Source organism: Lonchura striata, chromosome 22 (assembly GCF_046129695.1).
Source record: "Lonchura striata isolate bLonStr1 chromosome 22, bLonStr1.mat, whole genome shotgun sequence".
Taxonomy (NCBI): Eukaryota; Metazoa; Chordata; class Aves; order Passeriformes; family Estrildidae; genus Lonchura; species Lonchura striata.
The window spans coordinates 1,699,592-1,717,841 of NC_134624.1; the positions used below are offsets into that span (position 1 = coordinate 1,699,592).

General features: G+C 45.1%; 1 protein-coding gene across 1 annotated transcript in view; it reads left to right on the plus strand.

Annotated features, from left to right (window-relative positions):
* BRINP1 (BMP/retinoic acid inducible neural specific 1) overlaps nt 1-18,250 on the plus strand; it is a 92,287-nt gene that overhangs the window by 61,556 nt on the left and 12,481 nt on the right. The window contains exons 3-6 of the mRNA XM_021551379.3: nt 3,316-3,506; nt 9,256-9,425; nt 10,658-10,763; nt 17,440-17,676. Coding sequence (XP_021407054.1) covers nt 3,316-3,506; nt 9,256-9,425; nt 10,658-10,763; nt 17,440-17,676 — 704 coding nt within the window. The remainder of the gene's footprint in view (nt 1-3,315; nt 3,507-9,255; nt 9,426-10,657; nt 10,764-17,439; nt 17,677-18,250) is intronic.

Genomic DNA, 18,250 nt, shown 5'->3' on the forward strand with positions numbered 1-18,250 from the left:
GCCATGCCATGCCATGCCATGCCATGCCATGCCATGCCATGCCATGCCATGCCATCCCATCCCATCCCATCCCATCCCATCCCATCCCATCCCATCCCACCCCTGCCATGGCAGGGGCACCTTCCACCATCCCAGGCTGCTCCCAGCCCTGTCCAGCCTGGCCTTGGGCACTGCCAGGGATCCAGGGGCAGCCACAGCTTCCCTGAAGGAGGATGGGGATCAATACCTGACCAGCTGCACATAAATCATCTCTTGCAAAGCAGCCAAACCAAACTCTGTACTTTATTTGGAACATGAAACATTCCCTCAGGCCTTTCAGAAAACGTGCTGGCTCGGGAGTGCTCTGGTCCCCCCGGCTTTATGGATACTGCAGGGAGCAGGAATCTGAATGTGTGCTTGAGTTTTACAGGAAGAAATAATCCTCTCTTTGGAGAGGAAACACAGATGGCATTCTTCCTGTGCTTGCTAGTTATGATCTTTCTGATGGAACATGGGTGTGTCTATTTGTTATAAAACCCTGCCTGTCTTTGAGCATTGAGCTCTGTCTCTTCCTATGCAGGACAACTGCTGAAGGGACCATTCCTTCCTCAAAGGGAATTCCCTTTTGGAGCAAGGTCTGGGATTGAAACTAATCTGAGATGATTAGAGAAACCTCTCTGTAGTGTCAGAGAGGAACTATTTGTCTTTACTTTTAAAGTTTTATCTATCATTAAAATCAACTTTTACACAATTCTGGGACAGCAGAGAACACCCTCTGCTCCATAAAGGGAATACATTGGTGATGTATTTGTTATCTGCAGACAACTTGGGAGCAAATGATCTGTTTCAATCACTCCTTGTGTTAAGAACCCATTGTATGGGGGAGGGTTTTGCCTTTTGACTGAGCTTTTTCTAGGAAGGATGGATGTTTCTTCAGATTGCAAGGTTTGACACTAATGACTCTTGTAATGTAGTAGGAGGTGTGTTTTGTTTTGGCATTTTCACTTGGCTTGTGAAAGCAAGGAACTACAGAGGGGGCATTAGCTCAGGTGTAAGGAGATATTTTGAAGTAAATAGCTGGCTCTTTGCTGTTTTGATGAATGTAACTGTTGTCAGGCAGTGTGGAGTGTTGTGAAGGGGCACAATCAAAATAAATACCTGCATAATTACATTAAGTCAAGTATGCTAACACACACAGAGTGGACTGAGTATAGAATCAACCTGGGCAGAAAAAATCTCGTTTGTGATCCTGGCTTTGCAACTGAGTCTCTGAATCTGCCTATGGGTCAGTGTCTCTGCCAGCCAGGTGGAATTGTGCTGGGAGGACACTCCCTGATGGGAAACGCTGCCTCAGGGCCAGGGGTTGTCATTTCTGGTTTGACTGGGTGTTATGGATTATTCACACCAGCCACAGTGACAGATTTGACCCAGGATCCTGCTGGGGATGCCAAGTTTGCCTGGAGGCTTCCAGTTAGTCTTTGCTGGGTTACAGTGCGAGCTGGGTGCCTGCAGAGAGGACCCCTGTCCCAGTTCCTGCCTCAGAATTACACCTGTACCATTGAGTCACCCAATCCTCAAATCAAACCCCAAATCCTTAATTCTGATCAGTAGTCCCTTAACTTTTAATTTTTTTTACTGGGGCTGGCCTTCTTCTGAAGTTACTTCATTCTCTTGGAAAAGTCTCCTTGGTCCTTATCTTCATTCCACTTGTTTCTGCTGAATTCAGCTTGTTCCTTGTTAGCAGCACTAATTCTCTCAAAGAAGTTTACTCTTGGTCAGCTCTTGCATGTGAGGGCTTCTTCTGCTTCAGCTGGTACTGCTGAGCCACACTAATGCTAAACAAGATTATTCCCAGAGAACATCATTATTAAATTTCTTCTGTAACACTGGGATCAAGTTAAATTTTAAAGTTAAATTTTTTCCATAGAGGCTGGCGTGGGGCTGTGGTTTGGATTTTGCTGGAAGCAGTGCTGATACACAGGTGTGCTGCTGAGCAGAGTTTACCCAGGTCAGGGCTCTTCTGCCTCTCATCCCACCCCACCAGTGCCCAGGTTGGGATGCACAAGGAGCTGTGGGGGGACAAAGCCTGGACAGCTGACCCCAGCTGACCCCAGGGACATCCCACACCACAGGACATCCTGCTCAGCTTTTGCTTTGCTTGCCCGTGCAGCTTTTGCTTTATCTGCCAAACTGTTTATCTCAACTCATGAGTTCTCTCACTTTCACCCTGCTGACTCTCCTCCTCTCCAGGAGGAGTTAGTGGCTGTGTGGGGCTGAGCTGCCAGCTAGGATTAAACCACAACACCTATAATCTAAATAAAGTATTTGTCTTAAGCCCAAGTTACAGGAATATGTGGATGAAAAGTGATAGAGAAGCTTGTGAGCTGATGGTTTGAGAGATAACTTAAGATAGAGCAGGTGCATTGTAGGAGAATGGGTATAAATAACATCCTCTCCTTTAAGGAAGGCTTTGCTCAATATTTTTTGAAAGACAATAATAGGTTTCTCATTTTTCAGGTGCTCAGCTGGCGATGTTTCAGAGGCCTGATTTTTAGATTGCAGGTGTGCAAGCTTTTCTCTAGGCATTTCCCTCTGTGTCATTTCAAAATGGATACCTGCAATAAAGAACTGCTTTTGCAAACATTAACTTTATTTTTTTTCCCAGTTGCTCTCAGTTTAAAAGCATGGATTTGAGAATAATTTTGGGTTTTTTCTTCTAAAACACGTACAAGACTTTCACTTTCATCCTGGACTCTGCTTATACCTGAATCCATCCTTTTACATGGTTTATCTCAAAAATTGTTTTCCAAAATGCTCTCTTGCCATACTCATGGTGCTGAAAGATGAAGATGTTTGGAGAAAATGTATTTTCTTCAGCTTTGCTTTGCAAAAGTGTGCTAGGAAGGCTTGTGAGCATTAGAGATAGAACAATGATCAGTTTGGGTTAGATCTGTGGTCTAGACCATCTGCTGACAGAGACCAGAATTTGCTGCTTGATGGAGAAATGAAAGACCCCAAAGTGTGGGAGGGTGAAAGGACCAGCCTGCTTTTGTTTTAGGGAAGTCCAACTCTCTGACAGACGCCTCTGATAACTCCAAGGGCACCTCCTGACCAGCCTGCCCCTTGTAGTGTACGTTTATTGTGCAGTAATGTCTCGCTTTTCCTCTTCTCCTCCCCTTCCCCTCTGTCCAGCCTTGTGGCCTGATGTGTGGATCCACGTGGGGGTGTCCAACAGGATTGGCCCCTTCTCCATCCTCCTTTCCTACCCCTGGTGACTCTCCCTGCCCCTGCAGACTGGGAGCCTCACCCCTGTTGTGTTCCTGTGTTGTGGCACAGGGAGTTTGCCCGTTGGAAGGTGAGGAACACAGCCATCGAGAGGAGGGACCTGCTCCACAACCCGCTGCCCCTGATGCCTGAGTTCCAGAGGAGCATCCGCCTGCTGGGCAGGAGACCCACCACGCAGCAGTTCATTGACACCATCATCAAAAAGTACGGCACCCACCTCCTCATCTCTGCCACCCTGGGAGGTAGGTGGCACCCGGGCTGGGGCGGGCAGGGGGGCTCTGGGGGCACTGGGCACTGCTGGAAATGTGCCCACTTTGGCATGGAGCTCCTGGAGTGAGCCCAGCAGGGACCTGTCGTGAGGGAAAGCTGAGGGAGATGGAGCTGCTCAGTCTCCAGAAGAGATGACCAAGAGGAGACCTCATTAATGAGTATAATTATCTAAAAGGGGGTGCCTAGAGCATGGACCAGGCTCGTCTTGGTGGTGCCAGCCACAAGGACAAGAGGAACAGGCAGAAACTTATGCCCTGGGAGTTCCAGCTGAACATGAGGATGAATTTTTTGGGAGCACTGGAACAGATTGCCCAGAGAGGGTTTGGAGTCTCCCTCACAGAAGATGTTCCAGAACCAGCTGGATGCTGTCCTGTGCCATGTGCTCTGGGATGAACCTGTAGAGCAGAGGGGCTGGACCAAATACACCTCTGTGCTCCTTTCCAGTCTGAGCCACCCTGTGACTCTGAAAGCAGTGGGGGCACAGGCCAGGCTGCAGCTCCCCTCCCAAAGCCCACCTGTGTCCCCAGAGAGCCTCTGCAAATGAATTCAGAGTGTGAGGAGGGAGCTGTGCCCCTGTGCTGCTCTGAGCACCTTGCGTGCAGGAGAAACACGTCCCTCAGCTGGGGGACTGTCCTGCCAGCCCTGCACCACTGCCCTCAGCTTCACAACAGAACGTGCTCATCCCTCTTTTTCACAGGATGAAAACAAATGCATGAGGAAAAACATCCTTTCTTGCTGGAACTGGAGGAATTTTAAAGAGCTCCAGGAAAAGGGAGTTCAAGGAGTTGGGCAGGGAGTGTGAACAGAGGGGGAGAGATGGCCAGAAGGCTGAATGCATTAACATGGAGCAGACTTCTGGAAAAACAGGAGTTCAGTAAAATTCAAAATGTGTATGCAAGGGCTGCAGAGAGGTCTGTGTGTGCACAGAATGTGTCAGGGATGACATCAGAGAGAGCCCTGTAGGGCCATGAACTCCTGAGCAGGCGCTGCTGGTGGTGCTGCAGGAACATTTTGAGTAGCTACTGGAGGGGTGCAAATCAACAGCTCCTGTTGATGTTTACTCTTGGTTCTTTTTTCCACTCTGTATTATTTTCATGGTTCTTTTCCCCCTTTGGGGTGTGCCTTTCTTTAATTTAAATGCTTTTCTTCCAAGAACACCTATCTGTGAGAAGGATTCCACAGTGCTAAAGGCTCAGTTTTACTTCAAAACTTGTTGTTGCTTCTCCTAACATACCTCACCTCCAGCCTTGCCACACTGCCGTGTCTGTGGTGAACTTTGAGGAATTTCTGGCCATCTATCTGTTCCCAGAGCATTCTGCAGACACTGGGGTGAGATTAGATGTCTACATATGATTCATGCACAAATTAGGTCATAGGTAAATTGGCACAGTTCCCCTGAAGTCAAATGGCCTCTGGTGTGGTGATGTCCTTCAAAGATCCCTGGGCTTGCTCTTCCAGCCCAGGCACTCAAACAAGTCCATTCCATCAGCAAGAAATGTGAGAGAAAGGAGGCTTCCAAGCATTGAAGAGAACAAGTGACTGCTTTCTTCAGGCCTTAATGAAGTCTGGGTAAAGATAAACTGCTTTTTATGGAGGAATTCATTTTTCAGGACCATGTTTTACAGAGCCCAAGACAGCCAAATAGAGATTTTTTTTTTTTCAGATTTATTTTTTTCCCATTGACATTCCTCTTTTTCTTGCCACTCACATCCTTGGAAATTCAAAATAAGAAAGACCTTTGATGGTAAAATATATTTTAAATTTTGCCTGGCTGAGGTTGTAAATTATTCACAGGGGCTTGATTCTTCCCCTGATTTTACAACAAAATAACTTTAAATATGCAGAGACTTGTAATGAGAACTGGTGTTGGAGGGGAGCACTAAACGCCCCACCAGCCCCCAGCATGGTGAGCAATGGTGGGGAGAAAAAGAGGATTTATTTTGGCAATGGCAGTCGCAGGGAAAATGCAGATGGAGCTGGACATGCATTATGCACGGAGGACATGCTCTAATCTCAGGCATGGGCTAAACAAGAGCTCTGGGACACAAAAGCAGACATGTCCTGGCACACTGACCCTCCCAGTGATAGTAAAAGGGTTTTAAAATCATGGGGATTTAGGGTTAAAAGGAAAATTAAGCTTAGTAGGCCCTGAAAAGAAAAAATAAATACCCCAAGCACATGAAGAACTTGTACCTTGCTAGAACTGCACCTGTGTAGCTAGTACATGATAAATTATATAATTGTTAGATGTGATGATTGTTTAGTAATTAAATATAATTACTGTTTAATCATAAGAATAATCATGAGAAACTGTGGTCAGGGGCCTAAGAAAGATCACGAGAAACTCATGTCAATGTATACAATAGAACAATGTAAGTTTAATAATTAATATGTGAGTTATATAATGATAGAATATAAAATACGTTCAGCTTGAAAGCCGTGTCAGAGTCAGATTTGGGTCTGTACCCCTGATTCCCAGAGCTCTCTATAAAAGCACATGCATGGAATCATATCCTGTGATTTTGTGTGTTCCTGAGCACTAACACCAGGACCTGGTGTCTCCCCACCCAGCAGAGCTACAAGCAGCTCTGCCCTGGGTTTACAGCTCAGGACGGTGCCTGAGGAGGTGGCAGAGAGTGACAAGCACACAGGAATTTGTCCAGCTCTGAAATGCCAGCTGCCAGGGGGGTGGGACATGGAGCAGCACCTGAATGCAGCAATTTTCACACTGGCCACAGCAGGAACAGCTCTGGTGCCTTTCAACCCACAGAGCAGCCAGGGCCCCTGAGAGCCCAGGAAAACCCAGCCCTGCTCCAGTTTGGCTCTGACAAAGGCACTGTGAAGGGTCACTTTGAGGGCATCCATGCTCTGGGATGGAGCACACAGAGCTGAGAGACAATTTTCAGGAAAATCCCTCAAGGAAAAACAACTTTGAACATATCATTCACTTAATTAAAGGAGAAATTAAGACTTAATAATGCAGGAAAATTCTGTTAACCTCTCTTGATCCAAGAGTTGCTTTCCCATGTGACCCCTCCATGGGGATGCTGTGCTTTTCCAGCTCTGCACAGAGCTACACAAAACACGTTTCCAGCAGCAGTGTCCCTGCTCAGCACTCCTCAATCCCAGGGGTAGCACTGCTCCTTCAGGAAAAACCATCATCACTCATGGGCTTCTCTGTTTTCTTCCTTTGGGGGAAAAAAATGACAACTTTTGTGGGGAAATCACTGACCCCCACTGCCCCAGAGTTTCTCTTCTCTGCTGTGTTTCTTAGTGCCTGGTTGGTGTTGTGTAGGGATCAAATCCAAGAGATCTGCTGGTGACCTGACACCAGCTCTGCTGCCTGATGTGATTCCACCCAGTCTCCCTGCCTGCCCTCTGGCCGAGGATTCCAGCCTCAGCATTCCTCTAGTGAAAATGAACCCGGCTGCAATGAAAAAGTCCTGATTTTTATGCCTTGGCTGTTAATATGAGGCATGATTTTTTTTTTTTTTTTTCCCAGGAAAAGTTGTTTTTTTCCCCAGTTATTGGTGCAATTGATGAAAGGTTGATGGCTGTGAATCACAGCTAAAGGGAGAATTATCCCAGATCTTCCTTCTCCTGCCACAGCCTCACAAAATGGTGGCAGAACATCCTTTCTCATTTCCCTCTGCTTCATCTCCTTGCAGTTAAATGCTTCTGTTACATGAGAGACCCAGAACTTCTGGCTCAAAATACTGATCCAGCCCCTTCAGTGGCAAATGAGTTAACTCATAAAAACTGACAAAGTTGCTTCAAATCCCCCTGAAAACCACAAAGAGATGAAACTTGAAAATGCATCGAGAGTGGTCAGTGCAGTGACCACTGTTCCTGTAAAATCACAGATATTTTATTACCTGTGCTTTGCTGGCTGTTTGCTGTATTCACATGTGGTGTCTCATGAGATGGGGGGGTTAAATCCTCTGGAAGATGGATTGACTTTGTTTGTGTGGACAGAGCCTGATGTGGCAGAGCCTTGATCCCTGCCAAGGTCTCCTCACAAGCTCAACACACAAAAATGGTAATGGTGATAAAGGAAATCAAAGCTGGTCGTTTTCCAGGGAAAGTGTTTTTGTGTGAGGAAACAATGATGACATTGTTACTACCACAGCTTTGATCGTGATGAAAGGCTAGTCTGTTATTTTTAACAAAATATTAGAGACAAAGTTTTACATGCCTAACTTCTCCACTTAGGTCCTGCAAAACCTAATTAAAAGATTTCAACTGATCAATTCTTTTGACGAAAAGTACCTTCTTTCCACTAAAAAATAAAAAAGAGTCCATTTTTCATCTCAAAGCCAAAGGCTGAATACTCAACACAACTATTGCTTGAAAAACTGAAATCTAATAAAAATATTTTGATTTTCAGCCAGAATAGTTTTGGTTCATTTTCAGGCATTTGGCTTTCAGATAAAAGCTGGAAAATCTCCAGGGAAAGTGAGGGGGAGGGCTTACGGGGATTTTGGGTTATTTTTTTCATATATGCAATAAAAGAAATAATTTGGATGAATCATATTGTTTTAGCTAATAAGAATTTTAAATAAAATAAGTCCTTGTTCTCTTAAAAAAATATGCAAAGATGATGAAGAGTGAAATATTTTTTGGCCTTGGAAGCAGTGGTACATATTTTTTGGACCATGCTATCACTGCCAGAGGCAGTGTATTCATCAGTGGTTCATCTATCAAATCAGAACAAGCACCATTCTTCTCATTAAGAGAGTTATGTAGAAATGGCACATTCCTCCTCCAGTTGTCTTCTCTTCATTTATTAAAACCCAAGTTTTACATGTTAAGGATGTAGGATTGCATTCCACCTTTTAAGGCCTCTCACAATGCCAGCCTTATGTTAAGATGAACTGGATTTTAATGTGCCTCACCCAGCACAAACTGAATTATTAGGTAAATAGTCCTTCTCAGCTGCACGTCCTTTTCAGATTGTTTTGTTACGTTCAGGTCTCTGTTGATGTCTATCGGTTTTTAACTGCTTCTCTCCCAGATTTCTGTGCTTGCCATTTCAAAATCACCTGCTTTTGTCCCTTATATTGTATGGTATTTTCACCCTTTACTTATATCCCTCAATGAGACTCTGGGAGAGGAGAGAAGGCAGCACGGGTGGTTAGTTCAGATTAACTTTCTTATTTGCTCTTTCCTCTGATTAATTTTCTTCACTCATCCCCTTTCCCCTGCCTTTTTGCAAGGCCACTGGAAGCTGAAGAAGTCCAAGTAACATTTGTTTGTCCACTGTACCTACCCACATGCTGTGTTCTACCTGCAATCATCATCCATCCCTTCTAGAAGTCAGGTCAGACAGAGACCTGCACAAAGTGAGATCTCCTCCTGTCAGCTGTGCATCATTCTAGAGGCGCTGCCTACAGAGAGAACATGCCTCGGGTGGGACAGGTGGGCTGAATCTTCTCCAGCACTTGTAGCAAAGCTCTGCTGGCTAAGAAATGTCCGAAATATTGTTTCCTCAATTCAGTGGAGCTGCTTTACTTGTCTGGTGGAGTTAGCCTTGCTGTCTGAATAGAGGAGGAGGCTTCAGTACGTCCCTGGGGTCCCGGTGCTGGTGAGGAAGGGTGGATCCCTCCACGAGTGCTCTAGGTGTCGGACTTTTCTTTCTTTAGGTGCAGGAGATGACACCATTTGTTCCTGTTAAGGTGGCCCTGCCTGGCAGCCTGAAATCTCCTTTTCTCTCTGCTGCAGGAGAGGAGGCCTTGACCATGTACATGGACAAAAGCCGCCTCGACAGAAAGTCAGGAAACGCCACCCAGAGCGTTGAAGCTTTGCACCAGCTCGCGTCCTCCTACTTTGTAGATCGTGATGGCACCATGAGGAGACTCCATGAGATCCAGATCTCTACCGGAGCAATCAAGGTACCACAAACTGCCTGAGGAGGAGGATTCTCTAGGGATTTGTGGAAGGACTTTGCCAGTCTGATGTCCCCTTTGAATACAAGTTGTTTTGTTCCCAGGGTTAGGTTTTCTCTTATTCAATTGAAGAATTGATTTCCCCACGGCCACTAATATCTGGAAAGAAGTGGGCATTCAGTGTGGTGGTTGTGTAGGATAGGAGACTTTCACAAAGTGTGACAGTGACTTCTGGAAGGGAGAGAAGGAGCAGAGGACCCAGATTAGTGATGGAGGTTGGAAGGGAAAGGCAGGTTTGTGAAATGAACAGCCCTATGCCACCTAGGAGTATTTGTCTCCTGGGGGTGTAAGGCTGCAAAACATCTCTCAGCTGAATTTCTACAAAAAGTGGTGAAAAACCCAGTGTGGCATTACTGAGGCATCTGGGATGAAACGGACTGAGAGACAGCTTGGGGGTTGCAGCAGGAAGGAAGGGAAGCTGCTCAGAGAATACAAAATAGGGAAAATGGCTCTGCAAAGGCTGCCTTCTCTGAAAGCAATCATCCTGCACTGGGCAGGGATTTTATTGTTGCTGAGTTCACTCCAGGGAAGGTGATGTGGATGGAGTCGTCACTGTTAGCCATTTCTGAAAGGTTTCAGCTCTCGTTATTGTTCTGTGCTGTCTCATGGCTGAGGCTGTTCCCTTCTGGATGGGAAATTGTATTGAGATATTGAAACAGTGACAGCAGATAATCACCCGTGGTGAATTCCGGAAGGGCAGGAAACCAACAGCAGCAGCACTGCAGGTCATCTGTGCCTCCATCCATCCTCAGCACAGGGCTGCTGTTCACATCTGTTGTGGGAGCACCAGGCACCACTGTGGGCTGGCAATCCATCTCTGTTTCTTGCTTTCCAGTAAGAGAAGCCAGGGAATAATTCCTCTACAGGCTTCTGATGTTCTCCAATGGGGATCCTCTGTGAGAAACATCAATCTTCAGGATCCCATTGCCAAGCCCAGAATAACCTGAGGTACACATAAGAAAGCAGCCACAATTAATTCTGATTTTTCAGCTTGTGATTGCACCAAACATTAGCAGCATCTGTGTAGGGTGGGGCATTTTTCCCCAGCTAGGGAAGACATGTTTTGGGTTATATCAGCTGGTGACAAGGAGTCCTTGAATTAAAAGATTTAAAAAGCCTGGGGAAGGTGTGGTGCTGCAGTCAAAGGGAACATTCTCTCTTCTCTACATCCTCTGCAGGTAACAGAAACTCGGACCGGCCCCCTGGGCTGTAACAGCTACGACAATCTGGACTCTGTGAGTTCTGTCCTTCTGCAAAGCACTGAGAGCAAACTCCACCTGCAAGGTAGGGCCCAGGAACCAGGGAGTGGGGTGGAAATGGGACAGCAGTTCCCTTTTTCTGAGCCTTTCTCCCCTCTTCTCTTTGCCGTGGTTCTGCTGTTTCTGGAAGTTCCCTGAAGCTTCTGGTGGCTTCACATGAGGCTCAGCTGAGCAGAGCTAGGGCTGACCCCAATGAAGTGTCTGTCTCTGCCACTGAATTTTGATGGACTTCTGTGTATGACACGCACACCAACATAAAAAAAAGTGACCTCTTCCATTGGTATTGAAGGAGAATTCTGCCCACATCTCTCCATCCCTCCCAAACTGCTGAGTAACTTGTGTAAGAGGTTTGCAGATCAGCTTTCGGGACCCTCTAATGACCGTAATCTTTGGGAAAAGTCACAGAGGTTTTATTTGGATGCTAGGAGCCATGGCTTCAGTCCCAGATGGGGAGCTAGTCCAAAAGTCAACAGATAGAGGTCATGGCTGAATTAATAAATAAATACATGCTTGTTAGCAAGAAGTCAACTTCAGTAGAAGGAGGAAATTCACTGGGCATGTAATTCATGAAGGTTATTCCCAAGTTTTTGACAAAATAAGGAAATGTGGGATTTAATTGCTCATTTGCCCAGATGGTTTTATTTCACAAATCCTTGTACTTGCACAAATTTTAATTTTTCAGATGAATGGGCTACATTACATCTTCCACTTTGAGTATAATTTGGCAAGTGCTGTTTTAATCTTTGGTTTCACAGAAACTGGGTTTCATTTACCAAGTAATGTTGTGGATATAATATTATTGTTGTTATTATTTGCCTTTAAAAATAATAGGCAGGTTGTTTTCACTATGGTAGTGATTATCCAAATCACTGAGTTCTAGTTCTTACCCAATTAACAATAAGCAGTTTGAGAGGGTTTTACACTGTGATGATAACTGCTGGTAATGAAAACCCCAGGATGACACATGAGATAAGTGGGGAAGCAGCTAAATCACTAGGCAGCTTGGGTTATAGGCAGACAAGTGGGTAAATCAATAGACCTCTATTGGTTATCTGATCTACAAGAGAGGAGATAAACCAAGGGAGGGGGAAGGAGGTGGAGGAAGAAGGAAAAATTAGGAAAGAGGGGATGAAGCTGTGATCTCTGATGGGAGCAGACAGAGGATTTTGGGGATCAGCCACATGTGGGTTTCATGGAGCCTCATGGCTGAGCCCAGAGCAGGGAGAGGCAGGAGACAAAGGAGCCAGTGAGGGAAGGGAGGAAGGCAGCAGCTCTTCCTGACAGAACAAAGTGACCTTTAAAGCTCCACCTGAGTTTTCTACCTAATCTGGAGTGTGGTTCTTGGGATAATTACCCAGGATCCTTCCTCTGCTCTGAGAGGCCTCATTACGAATTAGTCACAGGGCTGCAGCAGGTAATGGATTGTGACCAAGTCTCCTCTGATCTGATTAGCAGCCGAGCAGGAGCTGCTGACAGAAATCCATGTTCCTGCCTTTGTGCCACTCCAGCTCTGAGCCTGGCTCAATAAAAGAGCAGCTTCTTCGTGACAGGGAGAATTTCTCTGTCTGAACTTGCTGCTGCCCAGCCCTGGGACTTGGGGTTTCAAAGCTGTGCCTTTCAGGAGAGACAATGGGTGGAACGTGGCACTGATTGCCCTGCTCTGGTTGGCAGGGTGGTGATCAGCCAAGGCTGGGTTTGATTATCTTGGTGGTCTTTTCCAACCTAAATGAGTCCATGAACACATGGAGTTTGGGCAGGTTGATTTTGGGGGAGGATGGTGCAGAGTGTCTGCTGCTGTATTTGTGGTTACTGGGACAGAAAAGAATCACTAATTTATAAACCAGTATCCTTGTGGGCCCAGCATGCATGGCATGCCCCGGGATATATATATATACACATATATACACAATATTTATCACAGAAGGTCTCCCTTTTTCCCAGCACTCCCTGAAGCAGGATCCCTGTTGTGACACAGGGCAAAAGGAAAGGGGGATAAGGGGGATTTGTGTTCCCTGCACAAGTGTCCTATGCAGAAATTGGAAAATTTGACTTAAAAAAAGCTACAGTTTGAAGATTTTCAGGAATTCCAAATTTTAGAGGCATGTCCTGTTGTATCAATGCTGTTATTGACACTATATGTCAGTATTGGAGCATAACACTATTTCAGTGAGGTATAATAATCCTTCTGTGCTGTTCTGAACTGTGCAACAATAAACAGGAAATGTTGCATATCAGGCTGTTTGCTACATCACATATGCTCATATAGTATAATACTATACATAATGCATGTTGTATACAATACTTATATAATATTAAATATATTTCAATATTTAATATCATATTATTATATATGTGTAAATACCCTTATACATTATATATCTACAACTACATAGAGAGTTGTATTATATACCTACATAGCATATATGATAGTATAGCATTAAAATTTACATTACAATTACTATTAAAGCTTTTTCCAAGATGGAAAGAACAGTAATGGCAACACAAAACATTTCAGCTTTTCACTGCAGTGAAATGAGGGAGTATGAAAAAATACATTTAGAAAGTCAAAAGTGCTTTTGGAGTCAACATGCTCTCGCGAAATGCTTCAATGGAACTGCATTTTCAACAGAGAACTCTTCTGTGGAAAATGTTTCAAATAGCTCTAATTTAGAGCTGGGGAAATTTACCTCTTTTAATGCAGGAAGCCTTTTATATACAGTCTAAAGCCAAACATCTATCTCTAATAGTATTTCTAGGTGAATTAAGGACATGTTCTCTTGTCAGATACTTCATATTCTGCCTGTAGTTATCTAAGATAAACCTATACCATATCTGTGGTGCTTTTCATTTTTAAAGAGGAACTTCATGCTTTACAAAGTGGCAGAATCCCTCCTCTGATCAATAAATTACCTTCAAAACTAAGATGTTCAAGTCAGCAGCAAATTTACCTTGTGCATCTGTTATCAGCTCCTGAGGCTGCTGTTGAGGATGAACCCATTCCTTGTGCCCCCTGGCTTGGATTGAGGCATTCTCCCAATGGAAATGGTCAAATATCCCAGTTTTTAAGACCAGCTTGCCCCTCTTCTTGGCTGCTGACATGAGGTTGTTCCATCAGTAGACAACAGTGAAAGACTGAAAAAAAAAAAAGTTCTTTTGAATGTTTGCAATATCCAAAGAAATTTCTTAGAGGACAACACAGCATTTAGGATATTTTATTAGGGTTGTGGCTGGCAGCAGGACTTTCTCAGCTAGCACAAGCTGCTCAGTGGGACTGTTTTATTCCTTGGGAGTACAGCTTTCCTGCTTTACAGGTAGCAACAGAAGCACCCAGAACAGTGGTCTCAAAAGATTGATGCCACCTGTGCTTTACTGGCAACCATAACCCACTGAATTCCAGCAATATTTAGTCCCTGGGCATGGGATAGAACCACACATGAAAGGGAGGATCCCAGGACTGGGTGAGGAGCTGCTGCTGTCACAGAGCTTGTAAAATCTCTTGCTGATATCCAATCACAGAGATGCTCAAAACTAAAGCAAAAAAAAAAAAAAAATAAAAAAAAAAAAAAAAAAAAAATATATATATATATATATATATATATATATATATATATATATATATATATATATATATATATATATTAATCTGCCTTTGCCTGGGGATGATGGGGAATCTGTGAATATTTATGTGTGTATATATATATATATAAGTGCTTGTGTGGAAATAGGCACAGCTGTATTTCAGTGACACTGATTCCTTCCACAAGGAAATTCCTGGCTGGAAGATGTGAGTCACAGGCAATGCCAGCAGCCTGTCTAAAGCCAGGGGGTTGTGTTTGGAGTGGGCACTGGTGCTCCAGTGAGTGGCACCAAACTGGATCTGGGTGTCACTTGTGCAAACACAGCTCTGAGTGTGGGCTTCTTGTCAAATGCTTCAGGCAGCTGATGGGTTCTAGCAAAACTGCTTTCCTGATGAAGTTAAGTATTTATAAAAGTGTTCTGTTGAGTTGCTAAGTGTGCAGAGGTCTGATTGCCCCTTAAACATGATATATTTTCTTACAAGAGGATGTTTTCCTGGAAATGTTATTTTTTTTTCAGAAGCCATGAGTTTTATGGGCAAAAAGAGAGTATCCATGTGAAGCATTGCAGTGTTAAAACATGTTGTGTTTTGGAGGTCACAGGGTATTCATGTTTCTGCATCTGCTGGAAAGCACAGTGGATGCCCCTTGCAATGAGAGGTGCTTTCCCTGAAACTTGTGTTGCTTTTTTTGCCCTTATTCCCTCCACATGAAAAAAAGAAAATTAAAATTTACAAAGCCAGGATCACTTGTAGCTGGGACCAAACAGCTTGTTGTGCTTTATCCAAGTTAGAATTCAAAGAGAAACTATGGAGAACTTAAGAGCCTGAGGTAATTTGGTCATATTCAAAGAGCCAGAACAGGATGCTCCTCCATGAAGCAGAGTGGAAAATGTATTAATGGGACTTGGACCATGAATGAAGAATCAGTGCACATCAAGAAGTCCAGCTCTGCTCTCATGTGAGCTTGAAAGCTCAGTGAGTACAGCTGCCTTCAGGCTTTCTGGTCCCTTTTGTGGATCAGTTCTCCAATAGCACTTCACTTTCATTCCATCCTAAAGGAAAGTTTGGGATCCTGGCAGGTGGGGCCATCACTAATATCAGTGTGAGGATTTGACAGGGGACTATCCCTCTGTAGTGGTTGTTTCAGATAAATCAGAGAATTCCAGAATGGGATTGGAAGGGACCTTAAAGCTCATCCCATTCCACTCCCTGCCATGGGCAGGGACACCTCCCACTATCCAAGCCTTGTCCAGCCTGGCCTTGGACACTTCCAGGGATCCAGGGCACCCTGTGCCAGGGCCTCCCCACCCTCATAGGGAAGAATTTCTTCCTAATATCAAATCCAAACCTATTCTCTTTCAGTTTGAAGTCATTCCCCCTTGTCCTATCATTACAATCCCTGGAAGAGTCTGAGCTTCAGGACTTCCTGAAGAGAGCAGGAAGAAATCTGAGCTTTTTGTTGAGACACATCTCAGAAAAGACCAAAGAGACCTGAAAATAATGATTTCTGCAGGCTAGTTTTGAAGTGTTTGCAGGGATATTGTACTGGTTAGCTCTTTGTGTGTTCCAGAAAAGGCAGCAGGATCTCTGCAGAAACAGTGTCTCTGGACTGGAAGTCCTTCCCTGTGCAAGTGTCACAAACAGAATCCCAGCTGGAGGGTGCTCCAAGCTCATCCAGCCCAGAGGCAGCCTCTGGGGTCAGGCAGAGGGACAGCTTGCTGCCACCCAGCACGGTGCTCACCCAGACCAGGGGGAGAGGAACCAGGGCTCCCTGTGCCTTCCACAGCCTCCTGAGCCCCCAGACCTGCTCTTCCAGAGGGACCTCATTAAGGCTGAGGAGCTTCTCTGGATCCAAAAGCAGAAGGGTAATGGGGGTCCCAGGGTCACCACCTGCTGTTTTTCTCTTGTCTGGGGTGAACACAACCCATCAGAGATGGGCCTGCACTCCTGAAAGGGGTCACAACCCTTTTTGCCATTCCTGCACACTCTCATCCTCTGAATTACTGTCTGATTTTCGTTGTGCCCCGGCGAGCTGTCGGGCACGGATCTGGCGAGGCAGGAGCACAAACAGATGGGTAATTGTCCCGTGTGCCTTCACTCCAGCACAGGTCAGCACTGCCATAAACTCCTCCTGCTGCCCCCCACTCCTGGCCTTTTCCAGGGGGGTCCCCTGAAAGGCTCGCAGTTATTGTCCCCTGCCTCCTGCACCCCAGACACTGACAGGGGCTGACAGGCAGGACTGGCCAGGTAGAAGCAAACAGCTGTGAATCCTCAGGGAGATCCTTAGGGAGGAGGAGGGGATGGAAACCACGCACACTGTGCACAGGGCAAACACTGGAGCTGGTATTGCATCCTCTGGTACCCGAGCGAGGGTGCACTTACACCGATGCCTGCACAGATGGATGGACACACAAACACTTGCCATGGAGAAGGGGACAAGGGGATAGATCTCCCTGCTAATGTAAGTCTGCCAAGCAACACTGAAATCATCGGCACTAAATCCATTTGCACTTTTATAGGATTTGGCAAGTAGCCTTCCTAGCAGGGAGCAAGCTGCGAAGGCTCAGGTACCCAGCTCCTGTATTTATGCTGTGGGAGCTGGGCACTTAACTCTGCAAGGGACTTTTATAAATCCCCTCTCGTGTTATTTTCCTTTCTTCTGTTTTGTGTTCCTTCTTATTTTCCCTTTCAGTGTGTATTTCCCTTTCTCCTGTGGAACCAAACCCATTTAGTATCTCTCAAAACAGGTCAGAACAGCATAATGCTCTTTGCTTCTGAACTAGCAGTTGGTTTCAGGAGACAAAAAACACCACACCTGGGAATTAGGGAGGCTTTGCATTGTGCTATGCTGGGATCTGGGAATGGAATGAAAGGGTGCTGGGGAAGGGGAAGTTTCTTGTCACCCTTTTCCTGCACAGAAGATGATCTCTGTTCTCAGCTAAATCACTCCTTGCCCGGGAGGGATGCAATTTGTACCTTCCTTATTTACAACAGCTTTTAATTCTTCACCATAACTTTCCCAAACTGTTAATGAATCAGTTTTGAAAAGAGGAAATAATACTTGAAATTACTTTTTTATTCACTTTTTTTTCCCCCTCCCATAAACCTGTTTCTCTCTCTCCAGGTCTCCAGATCATCTTCCCGCAGTATTTACAAGAGAAGTTTGTCCAGTCTGCCTTGAGTTACATCATGTGCAATGGGGAGGGCGAGTACATCTGCAGGGACAGCCAGTGCGGCTGCCAGTGCTCCGAGGAGTTCCCGCAGTGCAACTGCCCCATCACTGACATCCAGATCATGGAGTACACCCTGGCAAACATGGCCAAGACCTGGACAGAAGCCTATAAAGATCTGGAGAATTCAGGTAATTGAGCAATTTTTAATTTGTGGCAGGTTGCATCAGGTAAAAATCTTTTATTACCTCAGTGTAATGCTCTAGTTTGGCTAAAAATCAGAGGATATTGACAGGATCTTAGTCTTGAGGGAATACTCTTTTTTCCTCTATTAAACACACAGACAGGAACACACACCACACATGGAATTTTGTGTACAGGGATATTTTCCATGGAAGTATATGTTTGGTTAAAAATCTGATTTTTCAAACCAAACCATCTCCAAATCTCTCTTTTAATACTCTCTTTTAATACTTTTAAGTTCTACAGAGAAACTTCCAGAATAAGAAAGATTCAGAAATTGCTTTTCAGATTTGCATGAATGCTTTATTTTGCTTTGGTGGAAGCAATTCAGAGGGAGAAGAACACACAGGCCAGATGACACCTCCTTTGAGAAGGAGGAAAGGAGAAAGGAGGGAAAATGACTCCTCTGTCCTGCAGGGCAGTGTCTGCTGCTGGGAACATTTCTCTTTCCCACTTTCTCCCCAGGTGAGGCTGGGGGTGTCATTAGAGTTTGTTCTGTGTTGATGCTGGTAGTAGGAGTAT